The sequence below is a fragment of the Myxocyprinus asiaticus genome, chromosome 3, assembly GCF_019703515.2.
Source record: "Myxocyprinus asiaticus isolate MX2 ecotype Aquarium Trade chromosome 3, UBuf_Myxa_2, whole genome shotgun sequence".
Lineage (NCBI taxonomy): Eukaryota > Metazoa > Chordata > Actinopteri > Cypriniformes > Catostomidae > Myxocyprinus > Myxocyprinus asiaticus.
Window position 1 is genome coordinate 16,222,925 of NC_059346.1, and position 12,281 is coordinate 16,235,205.

At 38.0% G+C, this 12,281-nt stretch overlaps 1 protein-coding gene across 3 annotated transcripts in view; it reads right to left on the reverse strand.

Moving 5' to 3' along the window:
* The window catches only part of LOC127419502 (teneurin-1-like), a 300,512-nt gene that overhangs the window by 146,011 nt on the left and 142,220 nt on the right, over window positions 1-12,281 (reverse strand). For all 3 annotated transcript variants that reach the window (XM_051660961.1, XM_051660952.1, XM_051660942.1), the window contains exon 5: window positions 4,649-4,887. In XM_051660961.1, coding sequence (XP_051516921.1) covers window positions 4,649-4,887 — 239 coding nt within the window. The remainder of the gene's footprint in view (window positions 1-4,648; window positions 4,888-12,281) is intronic.

Here is a 12,281-nt window from a genome sequence, read left to right on the forward strand (position 1 = left end):
TCTTCTGGAAATCAAGCAGCTATGCTAACAGACTATGAGGGCAAATAGTAATAATCTTTAAAGGGCAAACCAAATAAAATGTTGCAGTTTTATTGATCACATCAGTTTCTACAGGTCTCTTTCTTGCACGCAGAATGATGCATGACTCTTGAACGCGGCTGTGCGACCAGTGTGCAGCATAGAGGGAACATTCTCGTGACCGTGACACCACGTCCATGGCAGCCCGCTAAAGTACAAGCACTTGAGATTTGGTAGTAGCAAAGACATCAGACTCATTGCACATGTTTCTTGTACCAAATGACACTCATCGCACACATTTTAGTGGTATACCTTAATTTTTCCAGCGAATGCAAGCAAAACTGTTGCACAGTACAGCCCTGCACCATCTTTAAGTTCTCTGTTCTAGCATGAAGTAAAAGGTTGTTCTGTTATAAGTTGTTCTAATAAGGTGCAATTCTAAACAGAATGTGTTCAGAAGCGATATACACATTGTAGAACAGAAATGAACATCATGAATGTCAGATTCTCAAGAAATCATTATAATGTGTTTGGGAATTGAACAGGTCCTCGTTTCATTAACGAGAAACACACTCACAGACACATGATTAGTGTTTAAGAGGCTGCCGTGTGAACTTCTGACCAGAAACTTTATTAACCACAGCCTTTCAAGCGTTAATGGATGAAACCTTTTACCCTAATGTTTTTCTCTAAAACACATAATTTTTTAGGGAGCTTTTCAAGAGAAATGCTTGTGAGAAGGTGAAAGCCTGAGAAAATTAAGTCAGTACACTAAGATACATAAGCACTTGAGTCTCTCTCTCTCTCTCTCTCTCTCTCTCTCTCTCTCTCTCTCTCTCTCTCTCTCTCTCTCTCTCTCTCTCTCTCTCTCTCTGGCACACACACAAACACAAACACACAAGGTGACTTGGCTAAACAAAACTTTAACACCATTAACCTCTGGATGGCCTTGTGGGATATTTACTCTTTCATCTCTCGTTCTCCCTCATCCCTTGTTCATAAATATTCATCTCTCTAATAGAGTTTTTCACAGTGTGAGTTCAGCTAATTCCATATGACCCCAACCAGCATGACAGAAGACATGGACTGAGAGCGAGAGAGGCATAGAGGCGAAGAAATAAGACACTCACCAATAGTGTACGTAAAGAGTAGGACGAGAGTCAGTGTAATTGCATTCATGTGCAGAGCTGTACATTTCCAGTTGCAGCAACGGTAGGGTTAACAGAATGAGAAGAGCAGTCTGGAGAGGGTGATTTGAGGTTAGTGGCCTCAAGGGTGAGATATACACTGTGCTGGACATGAGTGGGTTATTTTGATTGGCTGCAATTAAAATGATCAAATTCGAAAATAGCCCTCAAATCTAATTTGCGCTTTTATTCAATTCTAATATTCCTCAATGATTTCAAACATCATTGGTTCAAACTTGGTGATGTCTCTTTACGTGAACCGAATGAGCTTTAAGAGCCAAAGCAGATGAAAAGATTATCAGTAAATAACACATTTAATTCTTTTCATCACACAAAGCTATCTAATGTCTTAAGAAGACTTGGAATATAGTGCACAAGTCGTATGGACTACTTTTATGGTGCTTTAATAGTGCTTCTTTGCAATTTTTGAAGCTACCAGCCTCAGTCCCCATTAGAAAAAAAGCACTCTGGATATATTGGAAATGCATACATTTTTCATAATTGCGATAAACGCATTTACAGTTAATACAGCATAAACTAGCATAAACACTGGTTGGAAGGGCGGAAACTTTGAGATGTGTCCGCCTGGAGTCATTACACTGATGCACATAGCAGTGATTCAGTGTCAGTGATAAAGTGATGGAGAAAGCATGATTGCTGTAACAAAGCAGATTAATACTGTGGAGGATGAGAGTTTAAGAAATTGAATGCCCATTGCAATTTAAATGCAACCTATGTGGGGACTAGTACTTTCAATTAGTCAAACTCCCATTTAAGGGGCGGTCACTCTAGGCTTTGACAAGCAATTTATTTTCTTGTACAATGCAACGGACCAGGATATGATGTCACATGGGAGGACTTCTTATGTAAGTAAATAACACATCACAAAAAACAATTTATATTAAAAAAATTTAAATATATCGTCTACTCAATTTCCTGCAACAATAAAACAAGCAGCTTTAAAATATGTATTCTTTGTATTGAGCCAAGAGGTCAGCATGTGACATTTCGATCTTCTATTGGTCATGTGTCCTCTCGTTGTACGAATTCACGGTTCAAGCTTGAACTTTAGTTCACAGAGTCGTATGAAATTCCTTTGCATGAGCTTGCGTTTCCGGTCTCCCATGCTCCTACACTTTAGGAAACGTTTAATGTTACTTGAATAGGTGCTATTTAGTGCATTTCTATCTTTATACTGTGGAAGGCTCTGTTTGGAAAATGTTAATAAAGCATTATATTGTTACATATTGTTTTGTTTTCTTTCCTATGAAAGAAAAAATGCATTTTGACATGAATATAAGTATATTTAGAGTCAAATTTCAGCACTTTCAAAATCTGTATTTAATTGTGATAAACTACTAAAAATTATGTGATTAATCACGATTAAAATTTTAATCAACTGACAGCACTAATTGCAAAATATTTCTGATTATGGTCTTCGGAAAAAAGAAAGTCATACAGGAATGACATGAGGGTGAGTAAATTTTGAAAAAAATCTTTTTGGGTGAACTAACCCTTTAAAGGTGCACTGTAAAAAAAAATGCTGTACATTTACGGTCAAATTCCTACAGCAATCTACTGTGATTCCTAAATACAATAGTTTGCTGTTAAAAATGTTGCATTCTGGGAGATCAAGAGCAGGCTCACTGTGAAGTGACTAGTTTTACGGTAAACAGCTGTTGTTTGCAAGGCATTAGGGGAAAATGAACATTCAAAATCATGATGTCATCTTGGTGAGAGCTAGTGACATTTTGAATCGTATATTTTAAAACCCCCCATGAAAATTCAAGTTTGTGGCACATGGTTAGTGTTCATGATGTTTCTGACCAACTCAAATAATAAAAAAAGGATAAATCAACCTTTGAAGCAATGTACATATTAAATGTCATTTTTTTCCAGGATTGAACAGTATATTTTTTATGAAAAAAAAAAAAAAAAAAAAACCCAAAGAAAAAACAGTACACAGTAAAACAAAAGTATAGCACTGCACTGTGGGTAATAATGATGAAATACCCATAAGCCTTTGCGCCTGAATAAGTATGTATGCTTTGGCAATGCATTGTGGCTACAAAAACAAAACAAAAAAACAAAAAAAAAACATGAACAAATGTTTTTATTCAGAATTAATAGAAGTCTTAGTTTTATTTAGTGTTGTTGTTTTGTTATCAATAGTTGTGTTTTGTTTGAAGTCACCAGTACGGTGATTAGTGTTTTCTTGAGCTGGCACCTTGGACCTTCTTTTTTATTATATTGTGTTTTTCCAACCAGTCAATTTGTGTTTCAGGAAAACACACTGTGCTACTTGGAAGACAAAACCTAAGGTCAGTCTGAATGTCTGATCCTACCTTGCAAATGGCATAATGTGGCAATAGTGATGCTTTACACATAAAAACAAAACCAGTAAAGGATATTTCAGCAAAATGATATCAGCAAATTGCGTGTTTTATGTTTTTGATGAACTTACAGCATAACTCAAGTTGTTAACAAGTCACACACAAATCAGCTAACAATTAACAAACATACTTTTACATAAAAAAGTAAAAGCTGAACATTAAAATACAAGTAACTTAGACTGCAACAAAAACAACGTCAAAATAAACCAGTAAATAATAAACAATCTAAGTAATTTCTTTATGCCGCAGTGCATGCTGGGAACTTAGCTGTACATTTCAACAACAGTAGATAGTATGTAATTTGACAGTGTTACACCTGCTGCGCCTGCTATCTCTCCTGTACGCCACCAGAGGTCGCCATCTCCAGAGTACTAACATTTCACGAACTACATTTCCCATAATCCTCTGGTCAGACTGATTATTCTCCCACCTGTTCCACATTAACTCTGTCTATTTAAGTTCCCTGTTTATACGCATTTATTGCGAATTCTTGTTTGCCTGGTCTACATTTCTGAGTGTTATTCACCATTCCTGGTTTCCCTGTGTTTTGACTCCTGCCTGTTCTTTGTATTTCCCAGCCTGCTAGTGTGTTTTTGGATTTATTGCTTGTTTACTGGATTACTCCTCTGCCTTTCGGATTTACTTGGTTTGCCTTTCTGGACTGTCTGCCTGTGTACCGAACCCTTGCCTGCCTTTTGTTTTTCCTTTATTTTGCTACTTTGTTTTACTATTTATACTGTTATTAAACTGCACATGGATCTTAACACAATTGCCCTGGCGTCTTCGTTACAGACAGCTATATGTTGCTAAATTACAGTTGCATACTGTAGCTGTAAAAACAGTATCTAGCTGTTAATTTCAGCAACAGCAAGACAGTTAATTTACAGTAACTTGCTGGCAACCCTGCTGCCAATTCTTTACTGTTTTTTGACAGGAAAATCTTTAAAAGTGTGATGCAAGTACTTTTTTCAAGATTTCATTATATGACACCAACCAGCATGACAGTAGACACAGACATATAGAGACATAAAGGGCAGAGAGATTACTTACCAATGATATATGTCAGCAGTAGGGCCAGAGTCAGCGTAATTGCGCTTGCGCTCAGAGCTGTACATTTCCAGTTGCAGCAACGGTATGGTTTACTGAACGAGAAGAGCGGTCTGGAAAGGGTGGTTCTGGGTAGTGGCCTCGGGGGCGGGGAATACACCGTGCTGGACGTGAGAGGGTAATTTTGATTGGCTGCGTTGAAAATGGCAGACGAACCAGAGCCGTGCTTGAACAGGAAGTGTCTGTAAATAGGTAACAACATGTTACATTATGTCTGACCTGTCAGTCAATTTATTATTTAATAGCTCAACATAACACATTATTATACCTGGAAAACAGAGTCAGGCAGAGAGAGAGAAAGAAAGAGATGGAATAACAGAGTATGAGAAAAAGAAAGAGGTGCAATCAGACTGTGAAATCTCACATGCTTTGGCTAATTGGAGTCATTTGCTCTCTTTAATTACAGATATTTAGCACCAGAGATTAATGAGCTATTATTAATAGATAACATCCCTTAGATTAATTATAATATTAATTACACAAAGGAGTCCATTCTTAGAGTAATTAAAAGGTGCCTACTTAAAAACAATTTACTCCAGCCTTGTGCTGTAATGCCAACTAATGTATGGATGTGTACGATTTTAGGTTAAAATGCATAAAAATGTATATTTTAGTGCTGTAACTGGTAAATTTTTTTTTCCAGATATGTTTTTCACCATTATTAATCATAATAAAGCTTTTTTAGTTCACTTAAAAAGTCCTGCAGAGACAAATTAGTTTTAAAAAATACAAATAGACTTAAATTAGATCATAAAAACAGCATCCACAGTAAAAATACTTGAATAAAATAATACTAGGTTTAAATTAGTTGTGGATAAAGAACATCATGTTACACTCTAAGACTAATCAGACTAATCAAGATTAATCAAAGTTATCAATTTTTATCATGATATAAGCCATAATCTGTATAGTGTGTGAGACACACAAACACAGATATTTAACCCTGTGGACATGTCAGAGAGAAGACAATCAGATAGACAGATAGCCAAGGGGAAATTGGTTAAAGCTTTTAGGTTAAAAGCCCAAAGGCAACAGACGGAAGACCTTCGAATTCCCAAGATACACCTGGATTCACAACAGTAATTGATCACTCTGCCAAATCAGATAATCTGGATTTACTATGTGCTGGAATATAAAAGGGCAAATGTGTGTGTAACTCTTCCAAAGAGACAAAAGAGTCAATCAATAAGGCCCCCAAATCATTGATAGATAGATCAGTCTTAACACATTTACATGTTTATATGCTGATGAGGCGAAAAAGGCATCATGACATCAATATTGATTGAAGACGACAGGAAAAACTGAACATGCACACACACACATATCAAAAGTTTCTTTTTATATAATAGCAGGCAGCACTGACTTCTACTGTTCTTTAAATTGAGCTAATTATAATTACTATACCATAACATAACCCTACCCCCTACAGACATTTTAAGTTTTTATTAAAACATTGTTTTACCCATTTTTAAAATTGTTTTTATTGTTGTGACTTCCCAAAGGTTCACACAAAATAGGTTGTTACAGATTTTACAATATTTCTGGGGATATTTAGTCCCCACTAATTTAGCAAAACCTCATTCTGCTTACACAAAGACTACAGCAAAAGTAAATAGTTTATACAAAAATAAAATACAAATATCATATTTATATTACAATTTACGTTCCTGGCAAATGCTCTCCTACCAGAGTGACCAAAATTAGGTAACTAGAGAAAGACGTTAAAATGTAAAGAAAAACTCATAGTGCAGATACTGTTGCAGCAGGGCTAAAAAGATATGTACAAAATGCTAATTTGTTTACAGTGTTTTACAGGGTTGCTATACAAAGGCCTGAAAAGAGCATTTAAATGAGCATGCAATGGTAGAATGAGGCTTGAGACTGAGAGAAAAATGACAGTTTATCGCCACCATAAATAAAGAGAAACTTAATTTCACACTTAGACACGCAGAACTAATCCTGTCTTTATTTACTGTAGAATAAATAAATAACAATTAACACTCAGAAAAACAAAGAGAAAGGCTGAGATGGAGGGAAAGAGAGACGAAAAGACAGACAGAAAGAAAGATGTGCGAACACAGGAGATCACAGTTTTACAAATCAGATTTCTACAGTCTGAAAATATTCTATTACACAGACTGTGTTTCTCACTCAAATCACCTTGCATTATGATGGAACATGTCTAATTAACTGCATCTTGATTTTATACCAAGCACTTCTGATAAACTGTGAAATTTGGCACATTTGAAAGGAAACAATTAGAATTAACATTATTTTTTTAAATAATTTCTATTGATTTGTATGATTTTGTATATTTGAATGTATTAATATTCAATTATATTAAATCTGTGGGGGGCCAAATAGGAAATAATTATATAAAATCTGAATATATAGTTGTTAATCCAGAATATATAGTTGTAATTTGAATACATAAATATAAATCCGAATATATACTTGTAAATCCGAATATATACTTGTAATCCAGAATATATAAATTTAAATCCGAATTTATACTTGTAAATCCAAATATATAAATATAAATCTGAATATCTGGTTGGAAATCTGAATATATAAATATGAATTGGAATATATACACTGCGTGCACAATTATTAGGCAAATTGTATTCCTCAGGATTAATTTTATTGTTGAACAAACACAATGCTCTCAGTCAATCCAGAATGTTATTGAACCTCAAACCTGAATGTCTAACAAAGGAAAAGTGGGGGATATATAAGTGTGCACAATTATTAGGCAACTATTAGTGTGCACAATTATTTGGTAACTAAATTACAAAAATAATTTCTCTCAACTCAATTGTTTATTCTAAATTTTTTGAGTAAGTGCAACAAATAAGTAACACAAAATGACAATTAAATAAAATTTTTGGCCTTTCAAAAATATTCAGTGACCAATATAGCCACCCTTCTTTTCAATAACTGCCATGAGCCTTCCATGCATGGAGTCTGTCAGTTTCTTGATCTGTTCACGATCAACTTTTGCTGAAGCAGCAACCACAGCCTCCCAAATGCTGTTCAAAGAGGTGTATTGTCTTCCCTCACTGTAAATCTCACATTTGAGAAGGGCCCACAAGTTCTCAGTAGGATTTAAGTCAGGTGAGGAAAGGGCCAAGTCATTATTTGGGCATATCTGAGGCCCTTGCTGGCTAGCCAAGCAGTGGAGTACTTGGTTGCATGTCATGGAGCATTGTCCTGCATAAAGATCATGGCCTTCTTGAATGCTGAGGACTTCTTCCTGTACCACTGTTTGAAGAAAGTACTTTCCAGAATCTGGCAGTAGGTTTGGGAGTTGAGTTTCATTCCATCTTCAACTCGAAAAGGTCCAACTACCTCATCCTTAATGACAGCAGCCCATACCAGTACCCCTCCTCCACCTTGCTGGCATCTGACTCGAAGTAGTGTCCATTAGCCCATCCATCTGGTCCATCAAGAGTCTCTCTCATTTCATCTGTCCATCAAACCTTTGAAAAATCTGTCTTCAGGTATTTCTTTGCCCAATCTTGACGCTTCAACATGAATCTTATTCAGTGGTGGTCGTGTTTCAGCTTTCTTGACCTTGGCCATGTCTCTGAGCACTTGACACCTTGTACTTCTGGACACTCCAGGTAGGTTGCAGTTCTGGAAAATGGTGGCACTGGAGGATAATGGGTTCCTGGTTTAATTATCCTCAAGTCTTTTTAAGTTAATTTGCGCCTTTTCTTCTCCATGCATTTTTTTTTTGCGTCCCAGTTGACTATTCGCAACAAAACGTTGTAATGTCCGGTGGTCATGCCTCAATAGTTTAGCTATTTCAAGAGTGTTGCATGCCTCTGAAAGGCATTTTAAAATTTTTGACTTTTCAATGTAGTTAAAAAAAAATTTTGGCCCATTTTACCTGAGGTAATGAAGCTGCCTAATAATTATGCACACCTTGATATAAGGTTTTCTGTAAGATTTTCGCCACACCCTCCCTCATTACACAAATACATATCACCTGAAAATGATTGAATCCAATAAGCATTCAAGTTTATATGGTTTGGAGTTGGAAAATGTGCATGGAAATAATGATAAGATCAGAATACTCACTAATAATTGTGCACGCAGTGTAGTTGTAAATCCTGAATATATCATTGTACATCCTGATTATATAGTTGTTAATTTTCAATATATCAATACAAATCTGAATATATATTTGTAAATCCTGAATATATAAATATAAATCCGAATATATAGTTATAACGTTATGATCAGGCATGATCATAGACAGATGTTCTTAAACCAAAAGATTAATTAAAACAAGATTGAATGTCTAAATAATTCAGTATTGTACAATGATTATCCAAATCAGTTATCCAGACCAAATGGAGACTTTTTCTGCTTTTCAAAATTGAAGGCTGGCCGCAACATGGAGTTGTTAAGAGATCTAGCACATTTCCATTTGCAGCTGGCAATCCAAAAAGAATTCTCACTTGTTATGTGTGGAAAGCTGGCTGATTATGATAATCATGGTGCAAAACAAATAATTATATTAAAGGAATAGTTCACCCAAAAATACAAATTTACTCACCCTCAGGCCATCCAAGATGTATCTGAGTTTCTTTCTTCATCAAAACAGAATTTAAGACTTTCAGGATTTAAATTCAGGCCTCCTCTTCTAAACAATGCAAGTGAATGTACTCCATTTTTTTACGGTCCAAAATGCATATTTAGGGTGCATCAAAATAATCCACAAGACTCAAGTCGATAAATAAAGTTCTTCTGAACACAAATGATTGATTATTTTGAGAAACAAAATATTTTTTAACAAAAAATTTTCGTTTCCGTACATCTCTGTTACGTGCGCTCATGAGAGGGATGACGTAAGCTTGTTGGTAAGGTCACGTATCACGTGGAGGCAGGAAGCGCATCATTGTTTACATTGTTGTTTTTTTATTATTATTTGGCAATGATTTTTTATTTTATATTGTTTTAAAATTGTTTTGGAATGTTTTTGTTTGTGAACGGCGCTTGGTCTGTGCAAGTTTCTATTATAAACAATGACGTGCTTCCTGTCTCCTCCTCCTTCGGGTGAACTATTCCTTTAATAATTATATTAAGCATGTTATATAAATGTTTAGTCATATATGGAAAATTAGAGCTTGTCTATCAATAAGCCTGATCAAAAAGTGATTTTATAAAAATATATTCAGACTTAATGAGTATTTATTCAGATTAATATTTATATATTCAGACTTAAAACTATATCTTCAGGACTTACAACTATATATTCAGATTTATATTTACCTATTCAGGATTTATAACTATAAATTCAGATTTATATTTATATATTCAGATTTATATTAATATATTCAAACTTAAAACTATATATTCAGAATTGACAACTGTCAGGTGTATTTTGTTGATTCATGTCTTTTATTTTGAAAAGTTTAGTTCCTGTTCCCTAGTCATGTGATCTCTTGTTTTCCCTCCATGTTCATGTGCCATGTTTTCATTGGTTTATTGTTTAATTAGCTTGTTATCAGTTCTGTTTGTTCATTGGTTTATGTTCTCCCATGTCTTGTATTTAAGCCCTCATGTTTTCATTGTCTAGTGGTCAAGTATTGGATGTGATCGTAGATGTTTATGTCAGGCCACATTTATGTCAAGCCATGGTTAAATCAAGTCAAGCAATGTCCATGTTTATGTTTAGTTTAGTTCACGTGTAGTCAGGGTTATTGGTTTTCACTTTGTAAATAAACTGCACTTGGGTTCTTCATCTCATCATCGTCTTCGTCATTGCCATCATTGTCAGCAGCCAACATCGTTACAGAATACTTGACCCAACCATGAACCCAGCAGTTCGGCTTCTGCACCTACGTCAGGGGAATCGTCCCCTGGAGGACTATGTGGAGATTTTGCGATCTGGCTTTCCAGGTGGACTTTAATGAGGTTGCCCTCAAAGACTGTTTTAGATTTGGACTGAATGAGTCCATTTCTTTTTTTGATGACTGGCGGTCGCAGTTCCCTCAGCCTGGCTCAATATATCGACCTCACCCTACAGTTCATTGGTTCCCCGTTCACTGTGGGGGAGGCGGATGCCGAGCCAGAGTTCCACGTCATGGCCGCCGCCGAGCCAGAGGTCCACGTCATGGCCGCCGCCGAGCCAGAGGTCCACGTCATGGCCGCCGCCGAGACAGAGGTCCACGTCATGGCCGCCAAGCCAGAGTTTCTAGTCATGGTCGCTGAGCTAGCGCCATCTTTTGCTCCATGCCACGTCACAGCAACGCCTCAGCCTGCTCCATGCCACGTCACAGCAACGCCTCAGCCTGCTCCATGCCACGTCACAGCAACGCCTCAGCCTGCTCCATGCCACGTCACAGCAACGCCTCAGCCTGCTCCATGCCACGTCACAGCAACGCCTCAGCCTGCTCCATGCCACGTCACAGCCACACCTGAGCAGTGGGACCTGGAGATGGTTCCCACCCTTATACCCACCCTTAGTTCTCCTGAACAGGCAAGGGGAACTTTCGGCCCTCCGACCCCGCCTGGACCCTCTGAGCCCTGGACTTCGCCTTGGCCTGTCAGTCCCTCGACATTGCCTCAGCTCTGCGTTCCCTCGGCTCCACTGTGGTCCTTCAGCCTGTCGGCTTTGCCGGGGTCCCTCGTCCCTCCGGCTCCTCCTTGGTCTGTCGGTCACCTGGCTCCGCTTTGGCTCTCCGATCCTCTGGCTGCGCCTCGTCCCTCCGATCTGTCAGCTTCACCGGGGACCTCCTTCCCTACGGCTCCACCTTGGTCCTCAGTCCCACCGGCTCCACCTCAGTCTTCCGATCCCCCAGCTCCGCCTTGCTCCTCCGAGCCTCCAGCACCGCCTTGGTCCTCCCTGCCATTCGCTCCACCCTGGCCCTTCGAGTCTTTGGCTACTCTCCGGGCACCACCTTCCATGGCTCCGCCCCTCGAGCCTCTCACGGCTCCACCTTCCATGGCTCCGCCCCTCGAGCCTCTCATGGCTTCACCCCCCACAGACTTTGCCTTGGTCCCATGCCCCTCGCCCTTTCTCGCCATGCCACGACCCACACCTCAAGACACCGCCCCCAGCTCCCTACAGAACTTTGAATTTATGTCATGTTTTACGTGTTTTGTTTATGTGTTGGGGTGTCAGGAGCCACCCCTTAGTGGGGGGGATATGTCAGGTGTATTTTGTTGATTCATGTCTTTTATTTTGAAAAGTTTAGTTCCTGTTCCCTAGTCATGTGATCTCTTGTTTTCCCTCCATGTTCATGTGCCATGTTTTCATTGGTTTATTGTTTAATTAGCTTGTTATCAGTTCTGTTTGTTCATTGGTTTATGTTCTCCCATGTCTTGTATTTAAGCCCTCATGTTTTCATTGTCTAGTGGTCAAGTATTGGATGTGATCGTAGATGTTTATGTCAGGCCACGTTTATGTCAAGCCATGTTTAAATCAAGTCAAGCCATGTTTATGTTTAGTTTAGTTCACGTGTAGTCAGGGTTATTGGTTTTCACTTTGTAAATAAACTGCACTTGGGTTCTTCATCTCGTCTTCGTCATTGCCATCATTGTCAGCAGCCAACATCGTTACAAT